This window comes from Perca flavescens, chromosome 20 (assembly GCF_004354835.1).
Source record: "Perca flavescens isolate YP-PL-M2 chromosome 20, PFLA_1.0, whole genome shotgun sequence".
In the NCBI taxonomy this organism is placed as follows: domain Eukaryota; kingdom Metazoa; phylum Chordata; class Actinopteri; order Perciformes; family Percidae; genus Perca; species Perca flavescens.
Genome location: NC_041350.1, coordinates 22,860,697 through 22,882,692, shown reverse-complemented (window position 1 = coordinate 22,882,692; position 21,996 = coordinate 22,860,697). Strand labels below are relative to the sequence as shown.

At 41.9% G+C, this 21,996-nt stretch overlaps 1 protein-coding gene across 3 annotated transcripts in view; it reads right to left on the bottom strand.

Annotated features, from left to right (window-relative positions):
- Positions 1-574: 574 nt before the first annotated feature.
- Positions 575-21,996, bottom strand: part of mideasb (mitotic deacetylase associated SANT domain protein b) — a 30,468-nt gene continuing 9,046 nt past the window's right edge. For 2 of the 3 annotated variants that reach the window (XM_028564984.1, XM_028564985.1), the window contains exons 3-13: positions 19,418-19,690; positions 17,265-17,604; positions 16,878-16,944; positions 14,587-14,729; positions 13,912-14,015; positions 9,101-9,176; positions 8,035-8,123; positions 7,240-7,383; positions 5,198-5,320; positions 3,245-3,453; positions 575-1,005 (exon numbers count right to left, since the gene is read on the bottom strand). In XM_028564984.1, coding sequence (XP_028420785.1) covers positions 783-1,005; positions 3,245-3,453; positions 5,198-5,320; positions 7,240-7,383; positions 8,035-8,123; positions 9,101-9,176; positions 13,912-14,015; positions 14,587-14,729; positions 16,878-16,944; positions 17,265-17,604; positions 19,418-19,690 — 1,791 coding nt within the window. In that variant the 3' untranslated portion in view covers positions 575-782. The remainder of the gene's footprint in view (positions 1,006-3,244; positions 3,454-5,197; positions 5,321-7,239; positions 7,384-8,034; positions 8,124-9,100; positions 9,177-13,911; positions 14,016-14,586; positions 14,730-16,877; positions 16,945-17,264; positions 17,605-19,417; positions 19,691-21,996) is intronic. The other variant, XM_028564986.1, reaches the window with a different exon arrangement.

Here is a 21,996-nt window from a genome sequence, read left to right as displayed (position 1 = left end):
GGTTTGCAACGTGCCATCTCTCAAACCGTCCGTCCTTCCGTCTGTCCGTCTTAGACCAGAGACGCTAACAACACGGCCCTCCGTTTGTTCGCCTCGCCGCACTCCCCCAGCTGTCAAGATTTCAGTGTTCATATCGCCAAAACTTCATCCAGTTGGGATGCAGCTTAAGCAAGCGCGTGCTGTGGCTCATCGAGAGACAGGAAAAAAAAAAAAAAAAGGGATCCAATAAGTTCTCCGCCCGTCGAAAGAAGCAGGGCGAGACTCTGAAGTGCTGAGAAAGGCCGCGGCCGGGCATGGAGAGCGCCGAGAGCATGGCTTTGATTTTTACCGAGCCCTGTGACCAAGAGAGGTAACTCTTGAAAAGCTTTTCAAGCAGAGTAAAGGGGGGCCTTGGTGAGTTTTGGAAAGCACATACACACTCTTTGACACACACACACACATTCTTTGACACACACACACACACACACACACACACACACACACACACACACACACACACACACACACACACACACACACACACACACACACACACACACACACACACACACACACACACACACACACACACACACACACACACACACACACACACACACACACACACACACACACACACACACACACACACACCAAGCGCCAAGCAACAGAAGTCTTGTTCCACAAAATACACAGAGTTCACAGAAGGGGATTCTTCTTCTTCTTTTTTTTTTATTTCCCTCCTTCCGTCCCAGAGAGTAAAGCCACGCTGCACGCTGCAGTCAGTGTGTGCGGCCATTCTCTTACTGCCAGTCCTCATCGTCCACGTCCTCTGCGTCCGACGAATCGTCGTTGGTGCTGTCTCCGCCCAACTGTCGCGTCCCGTTCTGCTGCCGTGCGGCGAGGGCGGCGGCCTCGGCGGCGGCTCGTTCCTCGGCCTCTTTCTGCCGCAGCGCTGCCGCCTTCTTCTCCTGCTCGGCATGGCTCTTCATGTGGGCGCTGCGGCTCTTCACCTTGTAGAAAATCCTGCGGGGAAAAGAGGGAAGAGCTTATTGCTGAAGCTCGTTTTCAGACCTGGCATACGCAACTTTACGGGCTTATCAGGCTGGTGAGGTCGTGGCCTTTTGGTCACTGAGACGCTTGTGTCCGGAGCCACAGTCATCTCACTGCATCTTTCACCTGGTGGCCCAGAGGAAGCGGAAAAGTAACAACATCAAAGGAGGTGGTCTCGGTTCTCGCACACCCTCCATCAAAGACGGAAGATTTTAAAGCCGTTGGGAAATTAATTATTAATTAATACCCAGTGTGGGTGCGCAGGAAGCTTTCCCTACTTCCCACTGGAGAATCCTCTTTTAAAACCCTTTTCATCAGTTCAATCATTTCTATGATAATGAATCATGCTGCCTAAAATGGCATGTTGTTAAGTTGGGACTCTCACATTATTTTTTTTTTTTTTTTTTACTCAGCAGCTGTACCTGAAACATTTGATTGGAAATTGGACATTGGACGTCAGTTTATTTCCTGCAGTTGTCATGGATGACAGCTGGTCGGATTATTTATTATTAGGGTCGTGTCATTTGCCCCGTAACACAAGAGGGAAAAACATTTGGCTTAATGTTGGCTCGCACACAGTCGGTTTATAAAATACTTGCGTAAATGAAGATGACAATTGAGTGATACGTTTATGACCGAGCTCTTAAGGAGAAGGACGTGCCTTTGATCTGCATATGTAACCTCGTGCTGCTATGGACGTCAATCGGACAGCGTTCAATTCAGACATGTTCCGTGTAGGAAGTGGGACTGGAACGTGTGTGATGTGTGACTGAACTTTGTTGCTTGAGGAGACACGAGACCGACATTTAAAAATAGTCCTTACTTTTCTGTAAAGAGGTGCGAGTCTGAAAGGGTAAAATGCTATCATTCTTATTAGTCTAAGGAGTTCGGTGACTTTCTGTAAACATCCCAGAATACCAACGCACAACATCAACATCATCCATCAGCTAGACTTAGAAATGGGAACAGCGAATTCTTGACAGGGTGACTAATTTAGTGTTCTGAAATACGGATAGAAAGCATAAAACAAATGACTGGAAAATACCAACTGGAGCCCCCTCATCATGTTTGTTTAGGATATATAGCAATAATACTTGGGGCTTAGTTGGGTGCTAAAACTGGCAAAATGTGCTTATTGTTCGACACTACAAGTACAAGGTTCTTACACATATTCTGTTTCTGAAGCCTGTAATTTTGTAATAATAGTAGGGCTGCACGGTAGGAGGAAAATATGCAATAACACTGTTGAATATGGCGATGATGTAACTTGCTATAAATGAACAGATATTAAAATGTACTTAGTTCTGCATTTCTGCTGCTTTCATGTTCTGCTAAATACAACAAATCACTTGTTGAGTTTAAATGAAAGGAAATAATTTCCAACATTCTCCTATTGAACATTAAATTAAATAGGCACCACTTAAAAAAAGAATGACAGTTACATTTTAATGTGCAGTTTTCTGTGTGTCTATTGTCTTTTGCGATACGGTGCAGCCTTTTGCAATGTGAATATAAGTTGATATTGCGATGACGATAAAAAAAAACGATATATTGTGCAGCCCTAAATAATAATCCTCACTGCCTTAGTCCCTCTTCATAAAGACTGTGATCAAAGTGCAGTATGATGTATGGAAATTAAGGCTGAGTAACCAGAACAATGGATCTCACAGCAGTGGGTCTGCAGCTGCATGAGATGTGCGTCCATGTGTATCCAACAACTGTAAAATGGCTACTCAGCCTGGTTGGCTATCCAGTAAACATACATTATGAGACTTTGAAGTGGTGATGATCATGATCATCTATAATGAGCACACTTTTAAATGGCGTGTCATGCCACTGTGTAGAGTTGCACTGACGAGAGGTGCAATGTGCTGTATTACTCTACTCTGTGTTTTGGTTGCTAGGACACAGTTGGCAATAACAACAGGCCCCGGTGTTGTCAGAGTACGGGCTGTTATTTAATCAAAGCTTTACAGGAGGGGTCGATTTCTTCAAACACCATGAGACACTTGCCTCTATTTACCAATGCATAGTCCAAGTGGGCAACAGCAGTAGCAACATTTCCTGCAGAAATGTGGTATTTCATATCCAGCTAGTTCAGTGGAACGCCACTCATGTAAATTGCTGCTGTCAGCTTTGCATAAGTAACCAGAGCCATGCCAACGTCTCCAACACGACAGCAGTGACTGATGGGATGTTTAAGATCACTGACCTGCCACATTTCTTGCAGGGGAACTCGCCCTCCTGACCAGCTGGGCCTTTGTTGGCTGTCGGAGGGCTGGTCTTGCGTGCGTTGCCGTCGTTGCGAGCTTTGGAGCTGGGAGGGGGTGGCTGAGGGGGGTGGATGACCCAGGACGGCGGCTGCTGCTGCTGCTCCTTCCCCATGTCCTCTTGGCCTTTCATGATCAGGACGGTTCCAGGCTGCGCACACACACAATAAAAGTGAGAGCGGTTGTTAACATGAAAGCTCCAAAAAGATGTTTAGCACGGTCACTGAGAGCAATTAGAATATAAATAATGAGCCTGAAGCTACTTTATGAGAACCTTTCATGTCGGATAGCATTACAATGGCATGCACGTTAACATGTACTGTAAAATTACACACAGTTTAAGAAAACTAAATTACACATAGCCTGGGCACTTTGATCGACAACTTATTATGTGTGCTAAACGGTTAAATGCAATGCAAATGACAAAGGTTTCTTGTGGAGTCATTGTTTGCTGACAGACATAATGGGGGTTACGCAATCCAGAGAGGTGAACATCAGCCAAGTTCTCTCCTCTCCAATATCCAGCAGGGGGAAGCAAATCCAACAGGCAGCCACCAGGGCAACACAGGAAGAGTCCAAAAGGACAAGTGTGGCAAAGTGTGATGAGGCCAAAGGAGGTTTCTAAGCACGAACTCGCAGCTTTCAGCTTTCTACCTCGCTCTCTCCCTCCTGCACAGGGGTGCGTTCACTTTAAAGGGGGTCTAAATGTATGTGAAAACAAACACATGTTGAGGCTTGGCTTTGAGAAATTGCACGTTTGCATAGATAAGAGACAACACAGTGGTAATTAGACTATAACCACCACCACAGTATTAATAAATTGAACACAGTGACAGTAATCCCTCTGGAGTACTGGCCTACTTCTGGAGTTTATCATGATGATATCATGATCATGTTTTTTTTTTATTATCATTATCAACATTATTTATTCTGGAAATGAAAGAAATTGAAAAAGTAGTGGCTGTATTATATTCAAGGACTAGACATGTACGTATTTGCCACACTAGATATTATTTTGAAACACAGTGTAACTACAGAGAGTGTTGCATTATGGGTTGTTTGTAGCCATTAAAAAAAAAAAGGAGCGAGGCTGGAAAGTTTGATCAGCCCTAAAAGTGTTCAGGAAGCCCAGCTGAATCTCCTAGAGTTTGTAATGGCAAGTGTAAGGTGTTTTGCTGCCACAGAGGGAATTCTAAGTTTACTTTACTGTAATCTTTACTGCGGAAACAGACCAGGAACCAAATAATCTGTCAAGCTGCCGGGAATTACCGCCGGCACTGAACGTGATGATGAGGAGTTCAAAAAAACAAGAGCACCGAGAGAAAACCTTTCCGATTACTTCCAAGAGCCTGACAGGAGAGTGTGTGTGAGTATGTGATTCATAAAGAGGTTATCCTTAAACTCTCAGTATCTCAGATGGACTTTGTCAACAACGGGACAAGTCTGAAAGAGTTTTTCCAAAACAAGTGTTGGAAAAGGGACAGTCATCTTAAATATGGGGCATGTACAGTAAAATACTTCAATACCGTGAATGATATTTAAAAAGACTTTAGAAGACACTTCCTTAGCTGTAAATGCAAGAAGCAAAACGAGGGTTCACAGCAAACTGATCACAGACAAAAAAAAAAAAAAAAAAAAAAACGTAAAAATGGATCAAAATAAATGTCTCTGCCCATGACAATGGTTACACACTGGGAGTTGGTTCATGCTGGAAAGTAAACAAACAGCGATGTTATGATTTTCAGAATGAAATCATATCCTTTAACCCTTTTCATGTTATCGTCGCAAAGACGCACTGCACTCATTCATGTGGGATGACCATTCATCCTTTGGTCTACTTTATTTTATTATACTTTCCTTTACCACGCAGAGCTCATAATTCATTTCACACTCACATTCTCAGTGGCATGCAGCGTGTGTGTCACCCTGGTGGGGCAGACATCCTGTTTCCTGTCAGCTGACCCTTCCCATTTCCTGCTGTCCTCCTCCCTCTGTGGCTCCAATCTGTGAGAGACCTGCTGGCCCCAAAGAAGACGAGTGTAAGACACAAAGGAGATACATTTACAGCTCGACGGCGGTTTAGAAAGCTCTGCAGTGGGGCAATATTACATGACAAGTGTCAAACTGCATCTCTTGAACATGAGTTTCCATTAGAGCTGCAAAGATCAATCCATTAATGGATTAGTTGTCAACTATTCATTTAATCGCCAACTATTTTGATAATCGATGAATCGGTTTGAGTCATTTCTTTTTCTACTTTCTTCTCTCCGACAGTAAAGTGAATATCTTCGAGTTGTGGACAAAACAAAACATTTGAGGACGTCATCTTGGGTTTTGGAAAAACCTGACATTTTATAGACCAAAACGCACAATCGACTAATCGTGATAAATAATCAGCAGATGAAATCGACAATGAAAAGAACCGTTAGTTGCAGCCCTACGTTTCCATGCATGCATGTAGCTTTGCACAGTCACCATGCCGACCACCCGCCCTGTACCTGTAATGTTTCTGCTAAAGGCGCTATGGTGACATAGCTGGAGTGAGCTGCAGCCGTGTCCACGCTTTATTTTAAGAATCGAGTGGTCATCGTAGATATTCTGAGCTGTGTTATTTCTGAACCGACACACTGCAGCTTCATGTTTATCACCCTGCAGTCAAACTCCTGCTCCTGAAATCACGTTGGCAGAAGCTTGTACACCGTTGTCAGGAAAAATCATTGCAAACAAATATTTTGTATGCTATTGTTTATAACAGTGTTTTGTTCTGCATAATGTCAGGGTCTTGGTTCTCCAAAATGACCTTTTGCTCGTCTACACATTAGCAACAACACACATTACAGATTTTAAACATGGCATGTCACTCATGACACCAGTCCTACATGTATACACCTTAACCAGAGCAAAGCTTTGGTTCTACTCGCACGCCACAGCTACCGTAAACCTAGCTTAAGATCGGGTTAAATGTCTGCGCATGCTCCAACTGCCCCTCCCCACTCCGCTGGAAGTTTATTTTTATTATATTGTAGGCCTTTATTTGTTGTAGTAGGCAATGTTTCGATACTAGACCATCTTCAATGCAAAAACATTTTTGCCTAAACATGGTCTAGTACCGAAACGTTGCCTACTATTAAACGTAATATATTTGTGCAAGGTAGAGTGTGCAGGAATTTTCTCCGCAACTTTTGAACTGCTTGTCCCCCTCCGACACACATTCAGTCTCACGTTGTAGATATGCAAAGTATTTTTCTGTAGGCCTTTATTTGTGACAGGACAGCTTAGACATGAAAGGGCAGAGAGACGGGGGCAGTAAATTGGTCAGGTCGGAACCGGACCCGGTGCGTCCAGGACTGAGCCTCCGTATATGGGTGCGCGCTCTACCATGTGGGCTACCCAGGCGCCCCGCTGGAGTGTTTTTTGACCCGGAAATAATGCAAATCGTTGCTGTGATACAACAAAACAGCGTTGGCCGAATCAGCGGTGGGCCCTCGGCAGCAAAGAGCCTATGGCCCGTCTGTTTCACCCCCCCGCTGAGGTAGCGGCCAACACCGGTAGGGGCCGTAAACGCTGTGCCCCCCCCGCGCTCCGGCCGCTGGCTAACGTTAATGTGAGTTAGCTAACATTAGCTTGTTAATTCCACCCGGCACTGGGCGACATTGGTTACAGATGACGAGCCAAACTAAGTTGTCAGTCATCTGGTGAGAGCACTGTGCTTTCCAACACGATGACAAGAGCGTGTGAAGTAGTTACTAATTTAGTGGCCAGTCGGTGTAATGTTGACATAGGTCAAGCGGAAGAAAAAGCGTTGTGCTTTGGCAGAGCGCCACCTACTGTATTCTCCCCATTCTTCCTCGCTCATGTATACGGGGAGAACAGGCATAACCCGGTTATTCGCTTAACATAACCGGTTACTGCGGGGCATATAAATGCACGGACTAACCTTGTGATCCGTCTCCTCCTCAGTGGTCTTGCTCTCAAGCGGCTCCGCCTCGCCGTAGATCAGCGTCCCGTTGCGCCCGATCTTGACATGTTTCTTGTACGTGTAGTAAAACTCCACACACTGCGCCACTGACTTAGTGTTCACCTGTAAACCAAGACACACACAGTCACACCATTTTAATTTCTCTCCGTTTTTATTTATTTATTAGTTATTGAGCAGATAAGATAATTTTTCAGGTAATTCTAAAGCTGCTACAGAGTCAAACAGAGCAACCTCAGATGACATGCAGCTTTTATATGTATCGTCTGTTTTTATTCTGTATACTTTTCATTGTTTACAATTGTCTTTTTTGTAGCCCTGACGAATAAATGTCTTTTTTTTTTTAGATAATACAATAAAATGAGATTTGTTTTGAGAAGCTTTATTGCAGCTACTCGCTATTGCAAAGACAACAACGAAAGCCTAAAGCACATTCAGAAATCAAATTTCAACTGAACACGGAACATAATTTGGCCTGGTTCTTGATCACTGAAGTGGTTAGAATTAAATAGTTTTGCAGTCCTGTGGAAAAACAATAATTGACTGAGACACGGCAAAAGATTAAACTAGAAGGAAACATTGTTCCAGAGTGACTGTATTTCCTTATCTCAGTCCACCGATTCTTAGGAAAAATACAGTATTGTGCAAGCACAGTTTTTTTTGTTGGAAGGGTTATCAGTCCACAGCTAATGTGTGGCCTACACTAAAACAAAGAGTTTCCATTTTCCCGTTCTTGTGCTCGAAACCACAATTTACCTGTTTCTGTACCATGAAGAAGTCCTTCTTGTATGCAGTGATGCCTTTGTTGAACTGGCGTCTCTCCGCTGCGGTCCAGCTGTCTGATCCTGATGGAGAGACATTTAAAAACAGAGGGATGCAGCAGTTTAAAAACAATCAGCAAGTATCTGCTTCCAGACTAGATTGTGAATGGGTGCAGATCCTGACATACTTAATCCCACCCTTAAAACCACACACACACACACCACACCCACACGATAAACAATGGCTCTCCTGTCTTCTGTTTGGGATTAGCCACATGCTGTAAACCCCCCTCCCTGCTCCTCTCCTTCCCTCATGCTGTTGACCCTGACAATCCCCCACAGTCACCCACTCCCCCCCACCTACCACCACCCTGACACTCACTGCTGCAGCTGCCATTGATTTGAGGCAAGGCCTTAGAAAGTCCCTGATACAGTAGATGGTTAAAAGAAAAAGTGGGAGGAAAAGGGTTGTTGACACTCCCATTATTATGAACCAAAACACAAACGTGTTCAGAATACATCTCAGCTGAAATCTGGATTTTGAAACTAATTATGAGCATTTGTTTTGAGCATTTGAATGCCAGCTGGGTGGGGTTTATCAGATAAGGCAAAAATGGACGGCAGAAAATTGTCTGCCGCCAGAAAATTACAACAATTATATCAGAATCAATTAAGTCAACTTTCTGTGACTGGTAATGTCGATTATGTTTTTTTATCAACTGACCTATTGCTATTTTCTCAATGAATCGTTTCATCCAGAAAAAATTAAAAAAATGACAGTTGATATCTTCAAATAACTTATGTCCGCTCAACAGTCTAAAACCAAAATATGATCAGTTTATAAATCACATAAGAGAAAGAATAACAGAAAATCCTCAACTGAGAAGCTGCAGAATGACAAACAATTGATCAATTACCCAAATAGATGACTTTCTGTCAAAAGACTCGTGACCTAATTATTTCATCCGTCAGTAAACAGCCATTTAATATTGCAGGTAAAAAAATTAAGTTTATATAATAAACTATAAAGACAGAATAAATGCTATTTGTATATGACTTACCTGAGTAGTGGTAGTTTGCAATAGGATGAGACTTGGGGAAAATTGGATTCCTCAGCATCAGGAGGGACAGAGCAGCCTGAGAAACAAAACATTTTAACAATGCTTGAAAGGGAACAAACATTAGCCGCACAGGATTGTTATGAGCCTCTACAGAGCAGGTCGCTCCTGCCAAGCCAGCTGACTCATGGCTCCTTTAGTGGCTCCAGTTGCGCTCTCTAAACCTGTGAAAACACACCGAGCCAAACAATGAACCATAGCTTACAGGTAACCAGGGAGCGAGATAACTATCGTTCTCATTTTTCCTGCATGTATCAGGTACCTGAGTGCATCATATCATGATTATACTCTCTCTGGCACGGTCAAAATAAGAATTGACTTTGTGCTCTTTAAGAAGGAAAAAGTCTTGAGTGTGCATGAATGTTGAAAGACGGCAGTTTGTTTTAGCTGGACTGCTGCAGAGAGTGGGCACTTCAACATCTCCACCAGTACCACAAATCTCTACAGCTCTGCTGTTTCTCTGCAAGGCAACTTGCACATCTGCAATAATGGAAATATTGATTTAGGATCACCGCCTAGGATCAAGTCACTGTAAAAACAAAGTCATGATTTGTTTTCTCTGTGAACTTAAAAGGGCCTTTTCTTATTGATCACTGTAAAATAATTCATCTATTAGATACACCGTAATGTATCGTTACGAAACAGGTCTTCTTTACAAAACACACAAAAATAGTGTATGGGTTACAAATATGATTTAAAAATGTGACTTTGATACTTAGAAAGATTAGGTGCCTCAGTTATCTAAACATGTATTTTTTTTTAACAATCATGTTAAAAGCACTTGTAGGGAAATTAAGACCCGTTTAAAATGATTTAAGACCTAGAACACAATACTTCAGCGAATTTAAGACTTTTAAAGGCCTAGATTTTTAATTTTAAATTTGAGATTTTTTTAGACTTTTTAAGACCCTGTGGAATCCCTGATTAATCAGAAACTATTTAGATAAACAATTAATTGTTGGAGTCCTTTTTCAAGCAAAAATGTCCAACATTTTGTAGTTCCAGCTTCTCAAATGTGTTAATTTGCTGCTTTATATTGTCTTAACATTATAATAAATTCAGTAGCTTTGGGTTGTTGGACTGTTGAGTCGTACAAAACAAGATCTGTGAAGACATCTCTTTGGGCTTTAGGAAACTGTATTTTTCACCATTTGAAACACAATATTAATAATTGATTAATCCAGAAGAAAACTGGCAGATCGATTATGAAAATAACGGTTAGTCGCAGCCCTAATTATTAACATCATAAGACACAAGCTGGTCCCATGTAGCAAGGCTATTCTGAGATGCTAAGCTTCCCTTTTTTATTATCCCAGCATCCGTCTGCTTCTCTTAAATAATGATAAATATAATGTGACCAGGAAAGTGCCACTCAAGATGCCGCATAACGTTTAACAGTGACCGCCATTTGGCCTCATTACCACAAACAGCACGTTGTTCCTTTTTTTTGTTAAATGTAATCAGTGGAACAGCAGATTTATTATAATAAAGTGTGTTTTACTTGAGCATGGCAATGTGCTTGAAATAGCGCTTTTATACTCGAGGTCAAGGCACTCTGCCCTGATGATGAGCCCTGATGTTATTAGTGGTCTGGCGGTGATGCAATAGGAACAGTATGAGACACAGGGTGCATCATTGCTGCAGTATAGGTGGAGCACCCATCTGACCAATCAATTTCACAATGAAATCATAAAAATGTATGACTTACTCCAAACCTTCCACAGGCATATTTATGACTTAGATGTTTTGTCTGGTTGCTGAAGTTGCTTTCAAGTACAGCTAATAAACATGTGCATGCAAACCGAATATAATTACATTCATTAGTTAAGGGCAATATACTGTATAATGTTGGCCATTTTACCACCGCATGGCTACAACACAGTACCAATTAACTAGGGCTGCAAATTACGATTATTTTCATAATCATCGATTAATCTGATGTTTATTTTTTCTGATTCATCGAAAAATCTTCAAATGTCAAAGAAATTGACGAATTGAGAAATACCCATTACAGTTTCCTAAAGCCTGGGGTGACATCTTCCAAGGTCTTGTTTTGTCTGACAATCAGCCAAAAACCCAAAGATATTCAGTTTATTATCACAGAAGACAAAGAAAGAAAAGCAGATTTGAGAAGCTGGAACTAGAGAATTCTTGGCATGTTTGGCTTAAAAAATGTTAAAAACTATTTTAAGCTTATTTTTTGAGGCCATTTTCGGCCTTTATTTTTTTAACAGGACAGCTGAGGACATGAAAGGGGAGAGAGAGGGGGTAATGGCATGCAGCAAAGGACCACAGGTCGGAGTCGAACCCAGGCTCGCCGCGTCGAGGAGTAAACCTCTGCATATGGGCGCCCGCTCTACCAACTGAGCTATCCGGGCGCCAAAAATGACAAACTATCTATGCATTATCAAGAAAGTTGCCGTTTAATTTTCCGTCTATCGTTTAATCTAATACTTATATCTGCTGCACAGTTAACACTATGCATCACACCTCACTGACAGCATGCCTCCACACATCGGGCTATATAACCAAATCGTTTCACTATCTCAGTCATCTCAGGCCACCACATCACTTTCAGTATATAGCATAATGAAAGTCTACAGATCAGTCACTTCCGTTCAGCAATCATTGACAGCTAAGATAAAGGCATTCAATTACTATCGTGGCATGCACACGAGAAACCGGGTTAGTGGAAGGTACCAGGTTAGGGCAGGAAGTCGGAGGACACACGTACGTGCATTGCAACAAACCTCGTTACTTTAATGTTTGCATTTATCTTGTCAGTAATCTGATTATGACTATGTTGTTAACGAAGGCTGGCATACTTTCAGTGCATTAGAGAGATATGAAGCTATGCTTTGACACACTTCTGTCCTGGTTGGGCTTTGGATTTAATTATTTTGGGACGCACCACTATGAATAATGAATAAAGTCACAACGCCACTATCTTGGAACACTTCTGCACGTATAAAAACCCTAATAGAAGGGATGCTAAGGGTTTAAAAGACCAAGAAATCAGGATTCACCTGCAGAATAAAGCTACGTTAGTCAGATTTTATTATTCCCTGACCCCAATTAAGGGAACCAGGCTTCTTGTTTATATGACGAAAAACATGAAGAAGTCAGGTTTAGTAATAACCCTGTTACTTAAGTGCATACAAACGATGTGCTGTAATCTGCTTCTGTGCACTAATGACTGGTCATAATAATAATAATAATAATAATAATAATAGATGCACCGATAGACTGGCCGGTGACCGGAATTGGCCGGTTTTCACGTGCTCGGCCATGACCGGCGACCGGCAGGTCAGTCTGACATATGCCGATTTCATGCCGGTCAACGCTACAATTAACTGACACCATAAGTTATACGAGTTACAGTTCTCAAGGACGCACACACACACACGGATGCGACAGCACGGTCTCTTTTTCCTTTCTCTCAACCTTTCCACCGTGTGTGACGTGTACCCACTCGCCGTGTGAAACCGCGTGTCCGCGCTATTCTCGCACGTGTAGGGAACGTCGTGAATGAACCTGCAACATGTCAGCTGTTTGGAAATTCTTCAGCGGATAAGCGGATGAAGATGGATGGATGGTGTGTGCAGAAGATAACAAGTTTGCAATATGCAACACCTGCAAGGAAAAAGTAGGGCGTGGAGGGACGACACCAAAAACCCATTTTTTTGTTGGATATTGGATGTGAAAAGAAGGAAATGGTTCTAACATTGCACTTTAGATGTGTGTGAATTTTCCACACAAGGAGTAATGTATATAGTACTATATATAGCGATCCATTATCTGTTAAAAAAAATGTTCATGTTCTGTCGGAATCGGCCTAGAAAGTTGTAATCGGTGCAGCTCTAATAATAATTATGTGCATGAGGCTTTACAATTTCTTCCATTCATGACAGGAGTGCTATTAAAATAATAATTGTTGATTATGATTTATAAATCTTCTTTTAATGATAAACATACATGTGGCACAGTGAATCCTTAGGATATACTGTATCTTTGGATGGCTACCTTAGTGACACTCTTACCTATAGGTCAGTTGGCCTATCTTCAGTGGGGATTTATATTTGCTAATAATATGTTGAATTTATGTTAAGACATTTTCATTTTTTTTTTTAAATTAACATTAATTTGGAAGGTCCCCACTGCAGTGACTCTGAGGAACCCCTAGGAGTCCCGGACCCCCTGTTGAAGATCTCTGCTCTAGAACCTTAAATATGAATGACTATATAAAACATATTTGCTTGTTATATATTATGCATTTCACCAATCAGTTTTTTTTAAATCTGTTTTATCAGTACTGATAAAAGTATGATTTGATCGACAGCGCCCAAACAAGCACGTTGCTAAATCCTGATTGCTACACGGAAGTATGTGACGTCCCCTTTTTTCTCCCACTGAGCCCTTCTCACTTCAACCCAGTGAGAAGAGCACAGAGGAAAACACAGCTGCAGCTATTTCTCTCATGCCAAACAAACACAATTGTTGTCCAACTTTGGCAGAAAATACTATGTTTATGTAAGATCCCATAACTCAGAGAAAATAAAGTTTTCATGGCCTTCAAGTCATTTTTCAAATGTGAAAGTCAGTCTTTAAAAAGGGTAAAACAGCTTAGTGTGCTCACGTGAGTTAGAACCTGACTCATGTCTGCACAGTGCTGAACACAGCTGTCTGTCATGTTTCTATTCTATTCTATTCAATAATGGAAGTCCGTGACTTGTGGATTATTCTGTTGTGCTCACCATTATGTCCCCTTTGCACTCGTACAGACAATGGTGGGCTAACTCCTGGTTGGTGCCTCCTCCACACAAAGCACTGGAGCAGGCCAGGTGCATGAGGTCTTCCACTGAAAGACATAGGAAAAAAGGTTAAGTTAGTTATTATTTTGCATACAGTGGTGACGAGATTTTCTTCTTGTGAATGAGAGAATGAAAATCTGAAAAACCTGTAATTAGAAGATAATTGATTAAAATGTGAAATGTGTGTTGTTGTTGTTTAATTATGCAGGGTCAGCGGTGCTCCAAGTCCAAAAAACAAACCTCCCCACAGTGACAATTAAGTCTGTTTTACCATATTAAATTGCATCATATACCCGGAAAGCTGCCTGCAGCTTCTCACTGAAAATGCTAGTGTCCAAATGTAATATAGCAAACATTGAAAAGCAATTTGCTGCTTGAGACAGGTTGCAACAGCTTTAGGGTGAGTACTTAAACACACACTCTTTAAGATGATAACAGGAAGTTCCTTCTGTATTTCATAAACAAGGAAATTACTCAATACAAACTAATTAGTTTTAAGAAAAAAGAAAGAAAGTCAGTCTGTTCCTGATTATTTATATACAAAAAGATCATAATAAAAGGAATTCTGGAAACAGGAAGTCAGTTTCACAATAAATAATCAGTTTCAGGTGATATTACCTCTCTGCTGGAAGTCAGGTTTTTCCTCCAGTTCATTCAGTGGAGCCCAGACCAGCTCAGCTCGATGATGATCCAGCTCGACAGCTGTCCGCTGCCTTAGCTCTGGCACCTCGGCCTGGTACCGCGACCCAATATTTATCCGTCTGGGAACAGGACATCAGTGTGAGCGACAAGGCCTTCAACTTGATCCATTCAAAATTCATCAAGCGCCTTTGCGGTTAATCACTCTTGAATATTTCAGTCAAGACATCATATATCAGTAACATTTCTTTTCAGAGTAAAGCTCGTTTTATTTCTGAGATCACATTTGGATTTCTTGGCTTTTCTTTCTGCCGTGATCTTTAAATAGTCACAGGAAGATTGTTGAGGCACTGTGGCTCTGAGAACTGAAATCCTTGCACTGTTTTGAATTCCAGCCTGTTATACAGCCTCTCCTTTGTTCTCTCTGCATAGTGAATAAAATGCAAATTCCTTTCAAAATTTGTATTTGAAACAGAGTGCACTTCTTGAATTCACTGAATTGAAAGTAAATGGATCCTCATCCTGGTGTGGGACAAAGGTTGTGTTCAAGTAGGAAAACAGACTCAAAATCCAACAAATGCATGTCTCTCTATCTCTATGGGCTTACATGTAAACTGAAACCAGACCACCTCAATGCTATAGTTGCAAAAATCGTGCTGCTTTACATTAACAGACAATCCTGTTCCAGCATGCCCCCTCCCACCCCTTCATTTCCAGTAGGCCTGCAGTATTTCCAGTTGAGAGTGTGTGTGTATTCTGGCAGCCTCCCCCAGGGAAGGTGGGCTGCTAAAAGTTGAACTGCGATGGCTCTAGTGTGTTTGGGAGTGCAACAGGCCCAGCTGAAAGCATGATTTATGGGAAGCCTCACTGCCTCGTCCCTGACTAACTGCTCAGCAGCTGGCACCGGTCGGGGAAACAGCTTGCTCAATGCAGCTTATAAAACTGCAACTGCTGATGCAACTACAAAAAAAGAACCCCTGACTGATGGTATGGAGTAACGTGGCTGTTGGCCATGTTCTACTAAAGGTTCTTGTTTGGTTCAAGTTGTTTACATGCACCGTTGATACCCTGCAAGTTTAAAGTTATTATCCTTTTTTTTTTTTTTTTTTTTTTAATTGAAATCAAACCCAACTTCTGTTACTATTTATGATCAGTATGTTTATGTATTTTATTTTTTATCCATATGTATTTACATTCAGCAATCACCTCTTAATGTTGTTATTATTGTTATTGTCAAGGCGCCTACCGAGGCAAGTATGAGGGAGTCACAGGAGACCGTGCAGCATGCAGCGTAATTGTATCTCACTGATAACAGCATCGCTGTTTACTCTCTTTACACGCTGTCCGGGCCGTATTAAGTCACTGCTCATGCAAACAGAAAGTGTTTCTGCCGCTGCTTTACATTAAAGGTATTCAACATGTGAAACACAGGGTGGCTTTTACTGCAAAGCAGCCACAGCTAACATTGTCAGCCATGTTAGGACTAACCACAAGCTGTTATCAAAAATCTACAAAATAAAGACAAGCATTCTCTACTTTTATTTTTGACAGTGGATAATTTTTTTTTTTTAAATTTCCTCCTCAGCAGTGTAACAGGTATCAGACTGAAGTTATTACTGACGTCTTTATTAAAACAATGTGGGTCTGTATGGTTGCAGTGCAAACACTAACAGATGCACCAGTGGCGCGTCTGTATTTCTGACAAAGTAGCTGCTCAAACCGCATTTGTTGTTGGATTGCAATGTTAACAAAAGCCACATGATATACTGTTAAACTCCAGATACTTTCATATAACCAAAACTACATTCTCTGTGCATGTACGTTAAAGAGCAAAGGCCTCTGATGTACTTACTGTCACTACTTTTCAAAAGGTTTTAAGGCTTTCATTTGACAGTTACTATGGAGCCGTTATGACAGGATGCACTTTTCTTGAGAGAGACATTAGACTGCAAAGTCAGATGAGAAGGTGATCGCTGCCGCTAAGGCTAGCTGTGGATGACAGGGCAAAAGATTCCAGTGGTAACGGTGGCAGATAAGAGCGCCGCCTTAAAGGATGGGTTTAGTATTTCAAGAAGTCTGTGTTCTCTTTCAAGACATCTCATGATGCAGCCCAGTGTTGAGGTAAGAATAATTGACTGCAGAGCTCCTACTCCAGCTTTCGTAATGCATGCTCTGCTTTGAGTGCCAATGCAATATGACACACACACCCCAAAAACTGTTCCACAATGGAAGATATGAACTGGGGATGTTGAGGGGGAAATAATACTCACGGCTCTATGCTGACTGGAGTGGCCTCGCCCATCGCAGACAGAACTGGTGGTGTGATGTCGCAGCTGTCTAAAAGAGCAGCAAAACAAAAATCATCATTTTTTTTTTTTTTGCTGGAATATTTTGGATATATTGTGATATACAGTACAAGGGTTAGGGTTAGAGCAAAGATAACAAGAACATCGAATGCACAAATCAGGCTCAACTCTAATATATATACACAGCAACTATCCTAATTCACTTACAAATCATACATATAGTCTGATATCAGATTGTTGATGGGAAATCATTGCCAGATGCTTATTACACGTGTCCAGAGCTTCGTGTTTGAATTCCTACAGTTCAGATGTCCTGTGGATAATACAGGGAGGTCTTATTTTTTTACTTACTGGAGCGCAACAGGCTGCGTGTTGCCGACTTGGGTGTCGCCGGAGGTGGCAGGCCCTGGCCGCTGGCTGCGGCAGACGACAGGAAAGTGGAGAAGTAAAGGCCAGAGCCCTCACGGACAGGGCTGAGGATTGGCGGAGGCGTGTAGGGGGGAATGGAGAGGGGGTTTTCGGTGAGGCGAACTGGGGAACGTAGGTGGCTCTGGTAGGGTGTGATGCTGGAGTAGACAGGAGGGGCGATGAATAAACCAGGTTTAGGCGGCGGGATGAAAAGAGGCTCCGGCCGGGGACGCCGTTTAGACTTTTTGCCGTCATCGTCTTTCTCCCCTTCAGTTCTTCCATTCTGGTGAGGAAAAAATATTTTTAGGGAGGTAGATTTATCACAGTGCATTGTGAAGCACGCAAGAACACACACACACACACACACATACCAGTGCCTCCAGAAAAACGCGATTATGCGATCGCAGAATTCAATCATCATCGAAAAGCAGGGTGTTGGAGGCTGAATTTGACATGTACTTAGAGTCTCTTGGTATCCAATAAGAAAGCTATCTTAATATCTGAGGTCTACTCAAATTTCTTTGGTTAAGTGCCCCTGCTGTCTGACTCTTACTTTTATTTTTACTTTCATATTATATTATTTGTATATATTTTTGTATCTTATTTGTTTACGTATTGCGATGACTGAATATCTGTAAACTTTTTTGAAATAAAGTTAAAAAAAAAAAAAAAAAAAAGCAGCGTGTTGGGGGAAAAATCACTTTTTTGTCTCTTTTTCATCAAACTGCAGTTTTTGCAAGTTCCCACAATTTCATCGCATAAAATTTGCATAAATATCCCGCATATTCTGTATGATACATAATGTACAGTATGGCAGTGTTAAACCCTGATAATCTGCCTGATCTGGGACAGGGCAATCAGTTCACTAAACCCCACCCCCCAAATAAAACAGAGAAAGGCAGAAAAGTGTGGAGGACTGGAATGGGGGCAGGGGAGACATGGAGCATGCTGGGGGGAAGGGAGTGTTGTGTTGGCATAAATGCAAGGACTTAAAGTGATGGTTCGGAGTAATTTACCCTAGGGTCCTTTGCACCATGACCTCGAGCCAAACACCCCCCCAGAAGCTTTTTTCACCTGGGTCTAACATTGGGCTAGTTAGCGTAGAGTAGCGTTAGCCGCTGAATAGCTAAGCGCAGGGGCTAATGGACCCACGTTTGTATCTCTTAAATGACCCCACTAATAATGCACGAAAATGATACCAAAGGTCTACACTAGTATATATAGGTTATGCATAAAACGATGGATTGGAAAGTTTGTAAGTACACCAGAAGTTTATGTAAATAACACTTGCCTGCTGGCTTCTGCTCTCTGCTGTTGTTGTTGCTGCTGTGAGACGAGTGCTTAGGGCTGTCTACAAATTACAACATCGAAAAGAGATGCAACAAAAATATTTTTTAATTTAACTTATTTTTTAAAGTAAGTGCTGTAGTATAACTAGCAGGAGACAAGTAATAATTGAGGTAAGAGACATTACCTTATTTAATCATTAAATTAATAAATATTTTTGATGCATCTCTTTTCGGTGTAGTAATTTGTAGACGGCCCTAAGCACTCGTCTAACTGCAGGTAGCAGCAGCAGCTGCTGCAGCAACAGAGAGCAGGCAAGTGTTCATAAACTTCTGGTGTACTTACAAACTTTCCAATCCATCGTTTTATGAATACATAACCTATTTGTGCTAGTGTAGAAGTTTGGTATCATTTCGGGCATTATTAGTGGGGTAACTTACGAGATACAAATGTGGGTCCATTAGCCCCTGCGGCTAACGCTACTCTACGCTAACTCGCCCAATGTTAGACCCAAGAGAAAAAAGCTTCTGGGGGGGTGTTTGGCTCGAGGTCATGGTGCAAAGGACTCTAGGGTGAAATTACTCCGAACAATCACTTTAATAGCCGGAGTTTAGACAGACTGAAAACAGACGAAGGAAGACAGTGGATAACCAACCTACTACTTTACCGCCACTGACATCAATTCTGACAGATAACAAATAATGTATGTAAAAAATATAAAAAATATACCCGTTAAACATGGCATTAAAGTACACCCACTCCAAAAAAGTAAAGAAAACTAAAGCACATATATAGATATAAGTATGTACCTGCTCTGAGCTCTCCGACAAGGAGTTCCTGAGTGAGCGTCTCCGGGTGACAATGACCGAGGGCTTGTGGTCAGCGCAGCCGAGGTCGTGGGGGTTTAAAGGCCTGGGGGGCCAGTTGGAGGCCAGGGCTGCTTCATCTCTGTCTGGAGAGTAGGGTTCCTGCCTTCGCACTGGAACAGACACAGGGATGACAAGCGGAAGGAGGCTGTCGTCTCGAGGCCGCTTGGCGTTCAGACCCCCTGTTTCAGAGGGACTCCACGGCCTGTGGGGCTCCTGAGAAAGACAGTGAATGAGGAAAAAGGTTACAATGCTACTTATTCATTGATTTCTCCTTAATATGAAACACCAAGAGGATATGCAAATGCATGAATTACACATTGCAAAAGTTCTACACAGTAAACCACAAGTTTCAATTGATCAATTAAGTCGATGCACAGAACATTTATCGGCAGCAATTCTGATTTGAAAATTCACCTAGTTCAATCTTTTTAAATGTAAATCTGTGCTGCCTTCTATTATTCAAAACTGAATGCCTTGTGGTTTTGGACTATTGGTCAGACAAAACAACGACTCAAGCTGGGCTGCTGTGATCGATAAAAAAGAAAAAGAAAAAAAAAAGGACTGATTTGAAGCAAAAATCAAAGACAAAAAGAAATTTCCTCCTGGTGTTGCTTGCAATACTTGACGTCGCAGCTTCTTAAAAGCTCATCACATTAAGTATTTCGGGTGACACATTTTCAAACACAGAGCACTGCGTAACAGGTGCAAAGAACTTAGGTAAGTAATTGTAGCTTAGCACCAGCACAATGAATATTAAACAGAAATGTACCAGAGCAGCCTGCCAAATTATAATCACAACAGTAAATAGGGAACCCTGAAAACTTGTTCCTTACCTCGCGCAAAAACAAAGAGAAACATGAGAAACTCATGTCAATACTCAAATGGAGTGTAAAAGATGGGTCAATACAGCATTGAACAAGCCTGAGATCTATTTCTAAGGGACAGAATCCAAACACAAACAATGAACTGCTTAAGAATAAACATAAAAAAAAAAAAAAAAAAAATAGACAATGGAATTCAAAATATGGCCTTGGATGTTTTAGTGAAAGCCTCAGTTACCAAACAAGAATGTGGTACGTCCGCACCTTGATACAGTACTGTTAGGTGCAGCACTTAAGTGACAGACTTTAGATACATGCCAAAGGAACGGTCCCGAAAAGCATTCTCCACATTTTTTCTTTGAGAAGCCATAATGAGTGGGCATGGGCAGCCTGTGTGCAACTTTAAAAGCCATCTAAACCACCACATCATTGAAGACAGATGCATTCTGTCGCTGCGCACGGCTTCTTCATGGGCAGGGGAGGCATGCAGCGGTGTGGCTACGCTGGATCTGTGCTCGTTATTGCGGGTGGAAAACTCCAGCCCCTACGCCAGAGCGGTGGAGAGATATTCTGCTGAGCACTGCAGGCAGGGCAACCCTGCACCCCTCCCTGTACAGAGGGGGGAGGGCAGTCGAGGCCAGGCTGGAGTTTCTCTCCTTTGATGGGATGGGATGGGGGGGGTGGGGGCGGGGGAGGTGTGCAGGCATGTAACCAAACACACTGGCTGTATGATCAGCTACCCGTGAGGCGAATCCAGGGCACAGCCATGCTGAACTGCAGACATACTGACTCAGTGCTGTTCGGCAACAGAACTTGTTGCACAATCAAGATATTCAGCACATAAACATAGATAAGTGTATGACTTTATTGATTCATCTAGCGAGAGCCGAAAAGCACATATTTGTGAAATATATATTTACCTTGTGACAAAATTCACAATGCAAGGTCTTGGTTTTAGCTACAGATTTTCCTCACAAGGCAGAGCTGAGCAGCCCAGTTCTGTGATGCAAACTTTGCTGGGCGTTGATTAAATTCAGCATCTCTTCCAGCAACACGTTAATCACAAACAACACAAGTTTTGGCACAGTTTTCCTGGCAGTTGAGTTAGGCGGTTTGTTCCAGTTCCCGCTCTTGTTCAGGGAGCTAAAATCCCACTGCAATTATACCCTGGGATAACACTAGAAAAATAGATTTTTAGCTCTCGCCGAGATATTCACAATTAAGGCTACTAGCCTTAGATATTAAACTGATATGTAATCATCGGGATTTAGAACACTCAGTCCAACACCAGCTAAGAAACACAAAGAACAAGGAAAACAGAAAGAAGAAGAATTACTGCCTCGTGGTTATATAACTCTGCAAACATGTCAAGTTGCAGTTTACATCCATGTCCGCCCAGGCTCATATAATATTAATGGTGAAGGCTTTGACAGGAATTAAATAAAAAAGGGAATAAGTGAATCCTTTGATGGAATGGAAGTTATCACTATACTGTATGTAATGTATGAATCCAGATGTGTGACTTGACTTTGTTAAGCTTTGCTGTTCTTGTTCCGTCAACAAAAACAGAGTCAAATTCCTTGTATGTGTTCACATGCTTGACCAATAAAGCTGATTCTGATAAAACAGAAGGTTATAGCCATGACAGCAGACAACTCCTTAAATATGGATGTTGCTGCAAAGGAGCTACAAATACTA